This window comes from Hemicordylus capensis, chromosome 5, assembly GCF_027244095.1.
Source record: "Hemicordylus capensis ecotype Gifberg chromosome 5, rHemCap1.1.pri, whole genome shotgun sequence".
Classification (NCBI taxonomy): Eukaryota; Metazoa; Chordata; class Lepidosauria; order Squamata; family Cordylidae; genus Hemicordylus; species Hemicordylus capensis.
The window spans coordinates 123,401,772-123,419,991 of NC_069661.1; the positions used below are offsets into that span (position 1 = coordinate 123,401,772).

Here is an 18,220-nt window from a genome sequence, read left to right on the forward strand (position 1 = left end):
TGACTGGGTATAAAGCAGCTTCTTATGTACTTCTGTAATGTGTATTCCTGCACTGTTCTCGTGTGCACATAATAAAGGCCATTGTGACTGGGAATGATGGATGGGAGTTGTAGTCCAGCAACATCTAGGGATCCCAGTTTGAGAACCACCCCTGCTTAAAGGTGTCACAAGCGGGGATCCCTGCACTTTTAGTGTTGAATCTTTGAGAATACAAATGGATGTACAAGAGGGAACCAGGAAAGTGGCTGACACACTTTGTAGACTGCATTTGGTGAGAGTGCATGCAAGCTCCGGCTAACTGGGCAAAGAGGCACCTTCTAAAGTAGTGGCTTTCTTATGGTTAGCGGAGGGAGACCTGTCCCTGTTCCTTCCAGCATAGTATTCCTCCAGTGACTAGCATCTTCTCCCTGAGGGCATAAGAGCTGGTCTTGTGGCAGCAAACATGAATTGTCCCTTTTGCTAAGCAGGGTCCACCCTGGTTTGCATTTGAATGGGAGGCTACATGTGAGCCCTGTAAGAAATTTCCCTCAGGGGATGGGGCTGCTCTGGGAAGAGAACCTGCATGCTTGCATGCAGAAGGTTCCAAGTTCCCTCCCTAGCATCTCCAGATAGGGCTGAGGGAGACTCCTGCCTGCAATCTTGGAGAAGCTGCCACCAGTTTGTGTAGACAATACTGAGCTAAATGGACCAATGGTCTGATTCGGTATAAGGCAAGTTCCTGTGTTCCTGATGTGTCTCTTTAACCCTCTTTGGAACAAGGAATCATTCTCATTGTGATTGTTTTGTAAACCACTCTGTGAGCTGAAGGGTTGGAGGAAACAATCACACTCAATCCAAAAGCAGTGTTTCATGTAGATTCTTTTTTTTTTTTTTAAATCTAGGGTTGGGCTCCATCCTATATAATAAAAGGCTTGAGTGTGATCCCATGCGCCAGAGTCTTTTTCGGCAGTTCTGAGCATGCGCAGAGCGCATGCTTAGAACTGCCGAAAAAGATACGGCCGCCCAGATGCGGGCGGCCATATTAGCTAAGTTTAAGGGCCAAATCAGCCCATGTATTGGCCCCTGCGGCGGCGCCCGCCCGCCCAGCTGATTTTTGAACCAAGCCCCCCCCCCCCTTGATTAAGGGCCAAATCGGCCCATGTATTGGCCCCCGCGGCGCCGCCCGCCCGCCCAGCTGATTTTTGAACCAAGCCCCCCCCTCGATTAAGGGCCAAATCGACCCATGTATTGGCCCCCGCGGCGCCCCCAGCCCACCCAGCTGCTTTGTGATCCAACCCCCCCTGATTAAGGGCCAATTCGACCCAGGCACTTGCCCCTGCGGCTTCCGCCGCCTCACGCCCTCGCAGCTGCCGATACCTCCTTACCCCCGGACCACATCCTTCGCTTGATCGGAATATCTATTTACAGAAGGAGAGAGGAGCTCGCATGCAGAGCTCCACTCTCTTTAAAGTCTCTTCCCTAACTGGCGCTATGGATGCGAAGGACGCAATAGGCGTCCTTGGCGCCCAAAGCGCCAGTTCGTAAAGAGACTTTAAAGAGAGAGGAGCTCTAGATATTCCGATCAAGCGAAGGACGTGGTCCGGGGGTAAGGAGGTATCGGCAGCTGGGAGGGCGGGCGGGTGGCGGCGGAAGCCGCGGGGGCAAGTGCCTGAGCCGAATTGGCCCTTAATCGGGGGGGGGGGTTGGATCACAAAGCAGCTGGGAGGGCGGGCAGCTGGTCGGCGGAGGGAGGGGGAATGGTGGCGGGGGGCCAGGAACGCTGTTACTAGCGCCCGTTATTCAACGGGCCGAAATTCACTTGTGTTTTATAGAAATTCTTTTCTCTGTTATGAAACCAGTCTTAACTGAAAAGAGAAGGAGCTGTATCTGCTCAGCACCAGCCATTTGTTTACTGCTGGAAGAATGAGAGAAGCCCAGGATAATGCAGAGAACACCCATATTGCAGCTTTTGAAAAAACTGGGTTAACTCTAGTGCTGATCTGAAATATCTTTCCAAATTCTCTGTCCCATTTCAGGTGGCAAAAATGGGGAAATAATACTGGCAATTTTTCTGTTGAGTGGGGCTGAAAAATTCAGATCCATTTTTCAGTCCCCCGACAACTGGTATTTTCCCACAGAAGCCTTCTCACAATGAGAGTATGTCATGGATCATTTGGGGGCAGAAATTCATGGCAAGCAGTGGGAACTGACAATGGAGAAGAGCTGTACACTACTGCCAAAGAGGCAAAGAAAAAATAATTGAAAGGGTAAAAGGACAACCACCTGTCTAACCAGTAGAAATCTGTACTTGAAATATCTTCAAATTGTGGGCTCTCCAGAGGCATCTGGTGGGCCACTGTGTGAAACAGGATGTTGGACTAGATAGGCCTTGGGCCTGATCCTGCCGGGCTGTTCTTATGTTTTTAAATATCTGCAGCCCCCATCCTTGAAATCATAGCCAATTCCACCTCTTGAATTTTGTATATCGTCCCAGTTGCTTCAATTGTAATTTTCAGCTAAGTGTTTGTTAACACTGATGTAGGGATAAACCACAGCATGGGCTCCTCCTGTGTGCTCCGGGCCTTGTCATGTTGCCCTGGCAGGACAGGAAGGAGCTGTCTCGTCCATGTTGCTGGGGAAATGTAAGTTCCCAGCGGAACTCTTCTTCTGTATAAGTTAGTTTTTACAAGTCTGAAGTACATTTTTGATATAATTTTCCCAAACAAGAAGTGGGGCAAGGGAGAGCTGAATAATGGGGTGATTTAAAGAGTGTGGGAAGCAATAAATGTAGTGGAAAGGCAAAACCAGTACTGAGGCCCATCCTTCTAAGGTCACTATCACACATATGTATCTATATATGGCACTGAAATGGTGTGGTATACTTCCTCTGCTCCTGTTCCTGCTTTGGCCTATACACTTAATGAACTGACAGCGAAGATGAGTCCTCTATTCATGTGGTAATCAACTGTGGTATTGTTATGTTCCAGTGTTGGGCAATCTGACACTTTGCAAATTAGTGGGCCGAAATAAACAAATACATACATACATACTTTGCAAATTAGTGCCACTTGTAGGATCCATTTTTCTTGTCCTACTAAGTTTTAAGCAACCAAGAAGTATCCTTGGGAGCAGTGTAGTAACAATAAAGTTCAGTCATGTTTCCAGAATATATTAATCTAGACAATTATCCTAGACACAAATGTGACTGGAATAGAATGTCCTGAGAAGTGTACAAGCCATCAGCTATCCCTACTGCAGCCACTGTGGGACTTCGAAAATGATTTCCCAGGGGCTGGATTCTTACTTTCACCCCCTTCCTCCCTCTCAAGCCTTTTCTATTATCTCTGAATCCAAGGGTAGGACTATAATATGCCTTTAATTATGTGCCCTGCCCATGTTTAAATGTTGTTTTTCTGTGAAGTACACTAGCATGTCCTATGATAAACTAGATGCTAAAGAAGAAAAAGTCAATTTAGAATGTATACAAATATCCTTTGCTGCCAAGGAGACCTGCAGCCAAATATTTGATTGGTTAATCTGGATCAATATGTAACAGGGACAGACACACACACAATATTTCTCTTTTTGGATGGTCTGCTCCCTGATACACAGTCTTGCAGCCTGTCTGCTTTTTCTGCATAGCTGTTCTTCTCCGCCAAAGAGCTTTCACATTTTTAATAAAAGCTGAACTGTTTGCCAATATTCTATTGCTAAGAGCTTTTTCTTGAGCAAATGGTGTTTGTGAATAGTTGGGACATTCACGCAGTACATGATCAGCAACAATGAGCTTTATGCCTACATATAATGATGCCTGCATGACAGATTCCAAGGGGTTAGCTGTGTTCGTCTGTTGCAGCAAAAAACAGAATGTCTTGTGAACCTTAAAGCCTAACATCTATTAATAAACATCGCTTTAGATTATAAAAAGCCTAAGATTCTGGAGCCCACTTCATCAGATGTATGAAGTATACTCTTTAGTAGACAGTAGGGCCAAAAGGCCATGAAATGGAAGTGGTACAGTTCTTGTGGCACTAGGCCTACTATGCTGCTTGGTCTTTTGGCCCCACTGTTTACAGTTTATTTTTGCTTCTACCTATTTGTGTATAAGACTTAAAAATGTTGTGTATATAATCTGCCAACCATAAACAAACACACACACACACACACACACACACACACACACACACACATATATTCCTATATATATATATCAGTATTCTGTCTATCACAGTTCTTTTCATTAGAGGAAAATGTTCATTACTCTTCTAATAGGCACCACATCTGGTTAAGTATTTGCATCTGCTTCAAATCTTCATGAAAGGTGAAGCTGTTAACCATATCAAAGATATACAGAAAAGGCCAAATAGAAGTACCTGAGATAGGAATCTCTCACTAGAGATGCAATAGTGTGGTTGGTATTTATTGGAATGTCACACCAAAGAATCTGTGGTGGATATGAGAGAGAGTAAGGAATGTGCCTCTTATTTTTTTACATTTAAATCCCACTCTAAGAGATTCTTAGGATACATGGGTGGGACTTCTCCCACTTTTACAGCCATTGTGAATGGTTTGCCATTCATCCTGGGAAGGAAGTACAGATGTTCAAGAAACACAAGTCAAAATTGCTGTTGGACACAAGGAACTAGTTATTGATGCTTTTACAATCATGTCTATAATTTAATTTCTGATTAAATGTTAACGTTTATGCTGAGGTTTTTTTTGTTGTCAAAATGAATATATGCCTGATTTTATGACACTGCCTTTTGACTTTAGAGCTATGTATCGGGGACACAGGCATGTTGCTATCTTAAACATTTTATAGGAAAACATTATAGAAATGTTCTCTCTGTTCATTTTTTGGAATGATAGTAGTATCAGTAGGAAGTTTGGTGTGTGAAAGATGATTTTTATGCCTATTTTTAATGTCTGTTTATATTTTTATGTTGATATATATTCTCAAACTATAGATTCATTTTTCCTCAAGGGCTCTATCTTAAGAAATATGTAGCCAAAATATCAGTATGTTTTGTAATGGAAAAATGTACTCCCAATCTCAACTAGGGTTTGTGTAGTATTTACAGTGTAGTTTCTTTCTTGCTTCTTGGGTCTGTTATTAAGGGAATAAAGGCAAACTAGAGTTTATACAGGCGGCACCTGTGACAGAGGTTAGAGGCAATTAATGTTCTTTAGCTAAAGAGCCACTTACCAAAACTCTTCAAATGTCTGATGATATCTCTCTCCTCAACAGACATTTGGTTATTCTGTCCCCACCAACAGCTATATCATACTTCCCAGTCAGCAATGTGTTTTCATGCCCTGAACATCTTTCAATTGCTTTCTGTTCTTCCCAGGTGCACACTCAAGCCCATCATGTAGCTAAAGGGTGGCTATGGTGAAACACTGAAGAGTAGGGTAGGGGTGTATTGCCAAGGCATATGAGACTTGCTTTATTAATTCATTACGTTAGCTGTCTTGGGGTTTGAGCACCTAATTTGCTCTTGCAGTTTGGTGTTCCTTAGGATATACTGCTTTAAGTACATGTCTAGTGCAGCAAACTCATTATTCCAGATTCATACACATAATTGTGTATGTATGAATACACATAGATGGGCCAGTGTATGAGGTTTTTCGTACTATCAAGGGAGCTAGCAACTGTGTTGCAAAATAATAGAATTTTAGACAGGGTGGATTTGATTTAAATCAAACTGATTTAATTCACGATTTAAATCACGATTTAAATCACTAGTCAGTAAGGCTTGATTTAAATAATAGTTTTCTACATAAAGACTAATTCTTGCTGGTATAACTTTAATATGCAAGTAGATGAAGATTTTTAGAATAACAACTTTTCATATTAGTTTTTTTATCCCCAGTTTAATAGGTTAATCATTCATATTTGGACAACTTTTCTGTTGTACTTAGGAAGGAGAAAAATAATCATTACCTTAATAATAACAAGTTAAATAGATTTATTCAACTGAAACAATAACATTACAGCATATGTTATTTGCTTAAACAAACATCCATGTTTGTTAACTAATTTGGCTAAACAAAATATATATATTTTAAGAAACTTAGACTGTCAGCCCAGCCTACACATGAAAAACTTAAATTCTGTCCTCTGTAGCTCACTCGTCATCTTCATCTTCTTCTTTGTTCATAATCTGGAAAAGAAAAACAAGCTTTCCTGCTTTATCGGGTCCCAAATGATTTCTCAATTTAGAATGAATGAGTCCAAAGGAAGAGAATATTCTTTCAATGCCTGCAGAAGAAGCTACTGCTGTTAAAAGTGAAATCATTACTTGAACAGTCTCTAAATCCAAGTGCTTAAGTGACTTCCACCAGTTCACTGGTGTGACTTTCTTTAAAATATCTTCAGCAAACATATATTTCTTGAATGGTTCCCCCTTAGCTTTGAAGTTTATTATAGTTGGCATTACAGATGGATGATTGCTGGATACCCATGTCATAGCTAACTCCTCTTCCTCAGCACTTAAGTTTTGACCCTGGTACTGGATATTGACAATATTTGCCAAAAAATGAGCTGGAGACAGTACTTGTCCCATTCGTTTTTTTAATGCTTGTAATTTAATTCTGTCCATGTGTAGTTCTGTTTTTAAGTGTTCACTCAGTTCCTTCCAAATTTCAACAGCATCAGCAATAAAACAGCTATTTTTCTGTATTTTGTTTAAAGATTCAGAGATGGGTTTCAGGATGCTCAGCATATGTTCAACATTTCTCTTAAGCCCAATGTTGAGGATTTTGGCCGTGACAGTGCCATCTATTTTATCTCAATTTTGTTCACAAACTGTCATCAGACTAGGCCAGTTCTTGATATACTGCTCAAAACAGTCCACCACAGAGTTCCATCTAACATCTTGTGGGAGCGTTAGCTTGGTTCCACCCATCCTTTTCAGAGCTGCTGCAGCAAAGTGATTGTTACGGAAGTATTTAGCAATTTCAACAACATTAGTCTTTATTTCTGGAACACTTAAGTCTTTGGCTAAGAGGTGCAGCAAATGAGCACTGCAATCATATGTTATTAGCTTTGTATTCCCTTCCTGCTCTTCTAAATTTCTTCTCATCTTGGATACATTTGCAGCATTGTCTGTGACCAAACTGCGTACTAGACATTTGAATTTTTGTTCACATGTTATTATAGCTTTTACTGCCACTTCTTGTAAGTATTCTGCTGTGTGTGCATTTCCTGACGTATCAATTGTTTGTGCAAGGAAGACTTTCCTTTCTTCTGTTGTTATACAAGCACATACAATAGGATCATTGTGGACATTACTCCACCCATCAATATTTAGGTTAACAATTCTGCCCTCCAGAGCTGTTGCACATTGCTCCATTTCTCTGTCATACACTTTATCCAGCAGTTTCCCTGCAACATCTGCTCTGCTGGGTGGACTGTATCCTGGTCTCAGTGACTGAACCATATTAATGAAATGTGGGTTCTCAGTCAGACGGAAAGAAGAGTTCGTTGCATAAACAAACTGGGCAATTTTTTCATCAATTAACTCTTTTTCTAATCTGCTAGTTTTTATCACAAATTTATCTATGGTGGTTCCAGGAGGGAAGGATTTTTTCTTTCTTTTAGGTGATAGTGATATGTGGCTGTGGGTGTCTGATGCTGCTGCTAATGAAGCACTATCCTGGATGGATAACTCTGAAACTGTAGAACAGGAGGATGGTGATCTTGAAGGTGGATAGTTTCCAGAATCCATGAATTCCCCTAAACAAAAAAGTCAATGCTGTTATTTTATTGTTTATACAATTTCTGCTTATTGTACACAGCACTGCCCCAAAAGGAATATTTGCTTTTCTTCATAACTGTACCAAATGACAGTAACATGCAGTAATAATAAGAAATATAATTTTGATCAAACATGACAGTTCAAGGCAGTCTTTAGAAATATTATATGATTCAATAAAAATGTTTACCAACCTGAACATCCTGCCTGTTCAAATGTGTTTCTTTGGTCATCTTCATCACAGCACTTCTCATGATGTTGCCTCATTCGGGCCACCAGGCCTTGCATTTCTTTGTTGCAGTGTTTACATTTTGCACGCATGCCTGCCTTACCGATAGGTAAAGGAACTTCATTAAAATATTGCCAAACTGGGTCTCTTTTACGACCTGCTGCCATTATAGGTTTTTTCCTCCAAGGAAAGAATGTGATAAACCTCAGATCATACACACAAAAAGATCCAAAGACTTGTCTGTCTGTGGCTATGCAGTATTGTGCTCAGAAAGTTTCACTTTCATTTTGTACTGCTTGTCTGCTTGCCCCTCCCTCCTCACACTTAGTTTCACTTTCTTCTTGTGCAGATCTATTCCACTCCAAACAATCAGAAAAATATTGTTTCTATTCTATTTCACTGAACTTCTTGAAACTTAGCACTGAAGGGGTTGATTCTGTATTCATAGGTTTGTAGAACAATAGGATTAAGGTCTTTTTCTCAACTCTGTTCATGTCATAACATTTTTGCTGTGAAGAAGAGGCATGTGATCTCTGCTGAGTCAAATTCAGTTTTGAGAACTGCAAAAGTAAACCAAGCATCTGTGATAATATCTTGTAGGCAGAGAAACTGCCCAATAATCTTACAAAAACCTCTGGAAGAGCATGACATTGTGAATGGATTAATGGAATTTATTTACCAAAAAAATTAAACATATACAGCCTTATTCTACATAATTAAAAAACTAATCTTTATTTCATGATGGAATAACCTTTGGATGGTAATATATTTTCCTCAAAAAGCATTTTATTTAAAAAAATCTGATTTAAATTAAAAAATCCAATTTAAATCAAAAAATCTGATTTTTTTGATTTTTTTTAAAAAATCATTGATTTTTATTCACCCTGATTTTAGAGCTGGTTCAGTTTCTGTAATTGTAATGATCTGGATTGTGATCCATTGTAACGTGTAAGAATGGGTACTGTGCCTGTGCAGGGACCTCGCAGCAGAGTGCTCTTGCTTCTCTCCGTGTCCAGACTCTGCCCCCACGTGCTCATCATGGGAGTATAAAAGGCAGGGCTGGATGCACTTTGTCAGTTCCTTTTTGACCACCGTAACACTTCTGGTTGCTCTGGCTCCTCGTTGAATTGGTTCCTTGTGAGTTTTTTCTGTTGAAGAAAAGAAAAAGGATAGTATATATAATTTCTTTTGATCCGGACTGCTTTTCGACTACTCATTGGATTCGGGCTGGTTTTGCCTATTCGTCAGAAAAGGGACTATTTTGGTGTGATCTTGGATTTGTGGGCTAAGACGTGGAACAGACATGGCTTTGAAAACGGAAAAAAGTCTTTTAAATGTTATGGAGAATGTGGAGCTAAGTTGTCTTCCCAAGATAGGCATGATTCTTGTCTGATATGTTTTAGGGAGCAACATAATACTTGGACATGCAAGATACGCATGTCCTTTTTCATAGCAAACAAGATGAAACTGCGTCTTCAGGTTGCGCAATACGCTGTATGGTGAAGCCCTGAATCTGTCAGCACTGAAAGCTGAAACCATGGCAACACCAAAGGCATTGGGGTCTGTCCAACTAAAAAAGTCTTAAGACCCAGATCCCGGTGTCCAGATCTACAAGGCTCTCCTATGAGATGGGATCTCAAGAGATACAAATTGCACCCGGAGGACGGAATGACTATAGCACCGAAGAAGCACAAGCATCGAGATGAGCTCTCGAAGTTGACCCCATCGCTGACTGGACTCCAGGTGACTCCCCTGATATCGAAGTCTGCTCCATCTTCAAGGTCTTCAACGCTGAATGCACTCTGGTGCCCAAACCCTCAACTCCTTTGGGGATGAAACAAGCACTAACCTGCCCAGCGTTGATCTCTCCAGTGATTACACCCATCAGATCCCCAGCAGATTCGCCAGGACCTTCAACCCCGACAGCGCTGGTGAGGGCTACCTCTCCAAAGCTGCACACTCGGATTCTTTTGGCATCGAAGAACGTCACCCCTCCTCTGTAGAATCCTGTTCAGGGTACTCTTTCTCAACTTCATTGTGTATCTGTAGATAGTCATGTAGAGGGAATTGGGTAATGCGAACTGAGATAGGAAGAAATAGGTAGAAAGTTGATAGTCTTGGATACCAGGAAGTGTTGGCAGAATACTTGAGAGAGGCTAGATAAAGCTAATACTTTTGAAAAACTTACTTTAAATGTTGAGATGTGTAATTATGTAAAATATTCTATTTTGTTTTAGAAAGAAAGAACTTTCCACCACTAAGAAAGATCGAGTGAATCATTGCCTAACAATATGTGAAAATATAGTTGCTCAGTCTTTAAGGTAATCAAACATTTTCTGAACTCTCTGTTAATACAAATGCTGTGGTGTTTTCAATGACCAATTAATATGAAGATAATTTCAGTTTTCTATTGGAAGCATTTAGCATGCTTTGTAAGTTGGACAAGTTAGTTGCCCTTAGTCTTACAGACTTGCAGAATGAAATCCGTAGTCAAAGGTTGATACCAGCTTGCAAAATTTTCTCCTTCCTCTTGTGAAAGTGCTATAAGACACTCTTAATTGGAAGGGGAGGGGGAAGAGTTAGGCTAACAAATATGTTTCAGGCCTTACTATAACTCTGTGCAGCTGCTTAATGTATTTGTGTTAGTTGGGCTTACTGCCCAGATAAATAGGCTTTTGTCAAATATACTTAGCCACTCCTGCTTTCAGCAGTGAGGTGTACCCACCATTGATAAAGGTGTTTTAATGGTTGGTTTTATATGGTACTCAGTTTAAAGTTGCTTTTTGGTTCTGGTTTGAACTGATCCTGCTTTTATTTAAAGCAATTTTAAAAATTGTGTTTTATCATGCTAGTAAGGGGTCTTTTCAAATACTGGGAATATACTGATGTCCAAGCAAGCATGGTACTTACAAATATATTCAGTTTTAAAAAATGAATTATGTGAATAATCAAACTGCTTAAGTTATGGGAAATAAGTTCTACTAATTAACTTTACTGCATTGTAATTTTCTTTGTTACTTAAGGAATTCTCCAGAATTTCCAAAATTGCTTGGCATTGCTATGGAACTTTTTCTTCTCTGTAGCGATGATGCGGAGTCAGATGTAAGGATGGTTGCTGATGAATGTCTCAATAAAGTTATAAAAGTAAGTACATTTCTTTCATCCATATATGGGTTTTCTTGGAAGAGCTGTTGTATTCTTATAAGTTAGGATGGAACCAATGGCTGGGTCTAGCAAGTGGGGATGATTGTGCTGATCCCAGCATCCAGTCTCCTCTCTGCTTCTGTCACTGGTCTAGGGAGCTGTGTGCACAATAGCTAGCTGCTGTGTCTGTGGAACTCTTTGCACCTTCCTTCTATCAATCAATCATTTTTATTACTGTCATAGACCAGCATAAAATGCAGGGGTGATTACACAGTACAAAGTATAATACATAACAATACATTAAAAGGCCTAAGGAAGCATTAAGAGGAGGAGAAATAATGGCAGCACTTCCCATCTCCTCCCCAAATCCAGCTAGGAAACAACTGAGCATGTTCTCCTTCACTGTTTGTATTACAGAGACATTTGCTCTTCCTTTATCCACCCATTGCTATGCAAGAACCCAGGACGTTTGCGTCATATCTATGTCTCTGTGCTGCTTTCTGACTCTAAGCCCGCCATTACCCGCAGTGTTGCCAGGTTTTGTGCAGCAGCGTCCAAAATCCGTCAGACACTGGCAAGTGGTGGGTCCAAGCAGCCCTTGTCTGACCTACTGGCTCTTGTGTGCTATAATGTGTTCATCCAACACAGTGCACCATCTGAAAGACTTACGCTCCTCCCACTTTTATGTGCTATAGCTTTGCACTCTTTATATATATATATATATATATATATATATAGTTATATAGTCTCGCTGTATTTATCACAGGCTTTTATGCAATTATGCCTTTTTGTGCCTTTTATCTCTTTTAATCCTTTTTTATTTCCTTTATACCTTTATGTCTTGTATGCCTTTTTGTTTTATGCCTTTTATGTGGTAAAAACTGCTTCAGTGCAGGATACATCTTGATTTCTTTCCTTCTCAAACATTGACTTCGGCACCAGCTTGTTTGTGGAGCAACAAGAGGAGTTTAGGTAAAATGGTTTCTAGAAGCATCAGAATTGTATTGGAAAACAAAATAAACCTCTTTAGCCTTTGCTGGCCAGTATAAAGTTATGTGGTCTGACACATGGATTAGTTTGTGACTGAGGATAGAGCTTAGGCAGCAATAAATCATTTGAGTCAGAGGACTTCTTAAGTTCCACAGCAAAGATAGGATTAGCCTCAATATAAAAATTAAGATCTGTGTGGTATAAATCGGTAGTTTTTAAATTCTCCTTGAGGGAATCCTGAAGTTCCTTGAAGTTTCTGATGTTCTCACACAAAACAAACCTATAATAGTAGGCAAGCTTGCCTGCGGCACAGCTTGCCAGCAGCACAGCTTGCCCACACCCTTCTGATTTCCCCTGCACTGGGCGGTTTGTAAGGGCACACTTTGAGTTCATGTGCAGCAACATGAATTCTAACAGGTGTGCCCAGTGTCCCACATGATTTGAGTGTGAGTCCTCTAAGCCTCTGCAGTATGCTGGGATTCTGTGGTAGCTGAGGTAGTAGACAGAGAGATTTGTAAACAACTTGATGTGAAAAATAATGAAGTCCTAAGACTGTCTTTGTCACCGTAAGTGGCGCAGCTGGGAAATGCTTGACTAACAATCAGAAGGTTGCTGGTTTGAATCCCCGCTAGTATGTTTCCCAGACTAAGGGAAACACCTATATCGGGCAGCAGCAATATAGGAAAGATGCTGAAAGGCATCATCTCAGACTGTGCAGGAAGAGGCAATGGTAAATCCCTCCTGTATTCTACCAAAAGAAAACCACAGGGCTCTGTGGGCTCCAGGAGTCGAAATCGACTTGACGGCACACTTAAATACTGTCTTTATAGATCTGGAAGTCAACTCTTCAACAACAAAGATCAGTGTATCAAGTAAACCTATAAGTTGTTCAACACAAAATGTACAATTTTGAAGGAATGTATACTATGCTGACCTTTTTCAAATTTTCCACTTGGCTTCCTTCTAGGCTTTGATGGACAACAGCCTTCCTAGGTTACAGTTAGAACTCTATAAAGAAATTAAAAAGGTAAGGAGGTTTTCTTTGTGAGTTATGCATTTGTTTGGATTTGTTACCTACCTTGTCACAACAGCTGTAGGTGAATTAGATGATAATCAGTACTATTATTATGCTTTAGTAACGCTAAAATATTACTTGCAGTTTAAAGAGTAAATATTATTCTGAATTATAAATATTTAAATAGAAGTAAATATTCTCATGTTCGCAAAACTATTTTTTATTGCCAAGTTAAGAATGGATTGGGAACAGGACAATATTTGATGTAGATGATGCTGATGCTGGCAAGAATTATGAACAAGTGAGTACAAAGATAAGGAAAAATCAGTACAGCTATTGTTGGGACAACGGAGTGAAAGTACAGACCAGAAAAGCAAGGACAAGGGTACTATATTGATGGCAAATATTATCTGGTACGCAGATACACTGTGAACACTTGACGCTGACCATCAGATTTGGTATCTGAAAATTTTGCAGTAACAGGCAGTCTCTGACTTGGAGCAATCATTTATTCAGAATCTGCCTGCTGACTTGCAGTAGAATTTAGTAATTCTTCCACCAAGACCTCCTTATTATGCAAAAATAAAATACCAGATGTCTCTCAAGATAAGATCATCCCTGCCTACTGTTTATCTTGAGAGAGAGGAATTTAAGCAATGCTCTGATACTTGATTTGGTAAGCAATTGACGATGGTAGGTTTACATTGAAACCAGTTTTGTTTTAACTTATAACATCTGGTATTTTATTTTTGCATAAAAGAGTTTTTGGTGGAAAAATTGCTTAGAGCCAGTATGCACATAGCATTGCCAACATCAGAATTTAGTAAATTTTACTAACTGTGAAGCAAACTAAACATTACACATAAAAATGTTATTAAAAAAACAGATGGTCTGCTTCTTCACTGTGGGGAAGTGGTGAGCAAAGAAAAGATGAAGCACACCCTCCTCCTGTATTCCAAATCAACCTTTTTCTAGAGCTTTGCAGTTTAAAAAAAAGTGGGTTGTCAGGCTTTTATGTTTTTTATTTATCATTGATGTTAATAATCAATGAGCCAGTTAAAACAACTCGATCTTGATTTCAAATTTGAACCTGAAATGGCATTTTGGATCTGCCAAGATGTCAAGCTTCATGAACTACAAGATTCCTTAACAGTGATGACAGCTGCGCCATGAACAGCCTTTATGCCATCAATTTGGGTGTGAAGGTCTAAGGAAACAAGTTGGAAACATTAGGATTTTTTTCTCCATTTGCCCCTGCCCGGACTGAAATAAAATAATTTCAAATTTTTCCTGACATTTCATTTTTTTTTTAATGAAGTGCTTTTTAGAGCAGTGTTTTAAATATTTTTATAAAGCCAGCTGATACTGCCATGAATCTCTCAAATCACATTCAAGGATGCCAGTGGTATTGGCAAAAGCATTGCTACTGCATGGTGTAGTACACTATGCCAGCATGGTGTAGTGGTTAGAGTGCTGGACTAGGACCAGGGAGACCAGAGTTCAAATCCCCATTCAGCCATGTGTCTTGCTGGGTGACTCTGGGGCAGTCACTTCTCTCTCAGCCTAACCTACTTCACAGGGTGGTTGTGAGGAGAAACTTAAGTATGTAGTACACCGCTCTGGGCTCCTTGGAGGAAGAGCGAGATATAAATGTAAAAATAAATAAAATAAAATAATTTGAGTAGTTTGCTAAACAACCAGTACTCTTAAGAGAAGGATTTTCAAATAGTGCAGAATATATTTTCTGGCATTTGATGCAGGAACATAATTTGTCAAGCATATTGTTTTTGGAAACTTTAAATCTATAGTCTTAGAAGGTGCCTTAGAGAGAGTGCCGCCTTCTGCATAATCCCCACCACACATTAAGGTCATCTGAGGAAGTCCATTTCCAGTTAACACCGGCACATCTGGTGGCGACTCAGAGGAGGGCCTTCTCTGTAACTGCTCCTGGGCTGTGGATTGCACTCCCAGCAGAAATCCGTAGCTTGAGATCTGGGGCGTGATCCATTGAATCCATTAGAATGGGTTCTGCGCCTGCGCGGAAGCCTCTCGGTGTCGAGTTCCACAGCTCCTTTCAGGTGCCTGCGCCCCACCCCACATGACCACGTGGCTATTTAAGGCGGGATGAAGTGCAGGCACCTCAGTTCCTTTGTGACCGCTGTGGAGATCAACACACCGGTTTCTACGGCTCATCGTTCTGGTTCCTTACCTATTGTATTCAATTTCTACTGTTTTCAAGTGATATTTGACTATGGACTGCCTTTGGATTACGCCTTTGGACTTACCTTTTAACTGTCAATGGATTTAACTGACATTTGGCTTTTGGACATTGGATGGTTTTTCTGACCATGTTTGTGAGTGACTGCTTGTTTCTTTCGTAACTCCAAAAAAAAAAAAAAAAAAGAAGATACCCCAAAATCTAAAAAGAACTTTAAACGCTGCGAGAAGTGTAAAGTGAAATTGCCCTCTCAAGATGCCCACAATCTCTGTTCTGTTTGGGTGAGGCGCACAACACTACGTCGTGTAAAATTTGTCAGTCTTTCTCCAAGCAAACACGGAGGAATCGGGAACTACACTTGAGAGCTTCGTTGTATGATGATGTTTTGACTCCTTCAACTTCTAAGTCGCCCCATCATTCTCATGGCTCGAGGGACCTGGATGCTACCCAGTCTAAAACCTCGAAGCCCACTGAAAAACCTCCACACGCCTTGAAAAGGCAGGGGGATAAAATGGCTGCCGCAACTGATCCCGCCAAAAGGGCCAGAAAGCTGTCGACATCGGGCTCTACCCCCTCACCCAGCTCGGCCCAGGATGTACTGTTTGTCTCTGAATCGAAACCTTTGACGCCGACATGTCCGGCATTGAAACAGCCACCCTCTGGATCGAAGCCTTCTACACTGACGCGCCCGGCATCGAAGAAGAGAAAATCTTCTGTGTCGAAATTGTTGACACCGACACAGTCGGCATCGATACAATCACCCTCCATGCTGAAGCCTTCGACACCGACCCACACGGAATCGAGACCGGAGGTGTTGACTTCGATATTGAGCGGGACAACATCGAGAGAGCCCTCCACTTCAATGCAGTCGGCTGAACCAGCGATACCCGATGCGTTACCGTCGACATTGACATTCTCGATACCGGTGGGAAGGGATTTGATGCCAGCACCGATGCCGATCAAGTCCCCTTCGACATCGGGAAATGTTGAGCAGGCATCGACCCTGAACACACCAACCCTTATGTATACAGTCACCCTCGCTTTAGGGCTCCTATGACATTCGCCCTTGAGCATGAGGATCTATCCAATAATGAGGGAGCTTCATTGGATCCAGGCACAGCTCAGTCTCTTCTGAACATGCTGGAGTCCAACACTACCACGCCATCTACCTTTAAAGGTTTTCCACGCTCGGAAGAGGAAGTACCTCCCGAGCCCGTGGTTCCTTCGTCATAAATACTGACTGCAGCACAGCTTGCTACACCTACACCATGGCACACCTGTGGATTCAGCCATGAGGTTTCTCCATCAAATGAAAAGGCTTTGCCTGGCACATCATCACCTGGCTTGGACTATGACTTTGGTGAAAGCAGGGTTTGCCGTGTAAATGCGTTACCAATTCGTAATCTCTTGGCAGGTGATGCACCTTCTGCCCCACACCGGAAACAACATTCTTCCGTTGCTACACAGACGCGAATGGCATTACAACATTCTTCCATTGCGACACAGACTCGAGTGGCATTGTCTACAACACACACACAAACTTCCATGCCACAACTGTCTTCCAAGGCAGTGCAAACAGAGGAATACATCCCATCTAGCCCACTGCATCAGCCAGTAACACCTATACCGCCAGCACCTCACTCTCCATCACTGCATGAGACAGAAGACAGTCACCACGGGTCTTCTGATTTCGAATCTGACGTCGAAACCGTGGAGGCAGATCCCTCACCGGATGTGGCTACACCTTCACATGTCTCCCCAACGGAAGAGCTGAAAGCTTATCTCCATGTCAAGAACATGGCTGCAGCCCTAGACCTGGACTTAGCCTCTCAGGTCAAAACAATTGATGACCCAGTGTATAATTTTATGGCCTGGTCTCAATCGGCCCAACCAGTCGCCCTGCCTCTCCTGCCAATTATTTCAAACACTGCTCAATGTGCATGGGCAGTTGCTCATACTTCCACTCCGACATCTAAAAGACTAGAAGGTTTTTATTGAGTACAGGAGCAGGACAACACATACCTTTTTAAGCACCCAGTACCCAACTCTTTAGTTATTGACTGTGCTACCACATCTCGTTCTGGAAGACAACATACTACACCCGGGGACAAAGAAGGTAGGAAACTGGACGTATTAGGCAGAAAACTGTATTCAGCTTCTTGCCTCACGGTCAAACTGGCCAATTACTCAGCCTGTATGGCTAAATATAGTTACTACCTTTGAGAAAACCTAGAAAAGGACTTGGACATGCTCTCACTCGACCAACTAAAAGCCCAGTTCAGGAAGACTCTGCAGAGGGCAGGGGATCTGACCTGTCAACAGCTAAGCACAGCTAAACACTTAGCTGAGTCAGAGTCTCGATCAATTACAGCAGCAATTACTTTAAGACGTCACGCTTGGTTACGCTCGGCCTCTTTACAACAAGATATGAAGGATAAGATTGAAGGGCTGCCTTTTGATGGCAAAGGCTTATTCTCCAAAGAGACCGATGCAACTATGGAAAAGATGAAGAAATCCAAGTTCACCGTGAAAACTTTTACCTCAACTTCCTCTGCCTCTACATCTTATACGATTAAACAGAGGAACTTCTGTCGTCCCCGTGTGGGCTACAGACCACAGGAAAGAAGAGACTACCGAAAAACCTATCAACCCTTTTCCAAACAGATTGCACAACAAAAGAACAAATACCCCTCTGCCCAATGCAACGAACAGGGAGAGGGCAACAAACAGCGTCTTTGAGATTCAGGACAGCCCACCGCACACCAAAACAGCTGTTCAACTGCTTCTTCAGACCCCACACAACAACTGGGAGAAGACATTGTCGGCCTACAGCATCCATGTGCTGACTCCAATAGCCAACACCACCACCAGATTGGCAAGTCATGCGC

At 41.6% G+C, this 18,220-nt stretch overlaps 1 protein-coding gene across 2 annotated transcripts in view; it reads left to right on the plus strand.

The window, feature by feature from the left end:
- HTT (huntingtin) overlaps positions 1-18,220 on the plus strand; it is a 235,476-nt gene that overhangs the window by 2,669 nt on the left and 214,587 nt on the right. For both annotated transcript variants that reach the window (XM_053251882.1, XM_053251883.1), the window contains exons 2-4: positions 10,203-10,286; positions 10,989-11,109; positions 13,067-13,126. In XM_053251882.1, the coding sequence (XP_053107857.1) occupies positions 10,203-10,286; positions 10,989-11,109; positions 13,067-13,126 (265 nt within the window). The remainder of the gene's footprint in view (positions 1-10,202; positions 10,287-10,988; positions 11,110-13,066; positions 13,127-18,220) is intronic.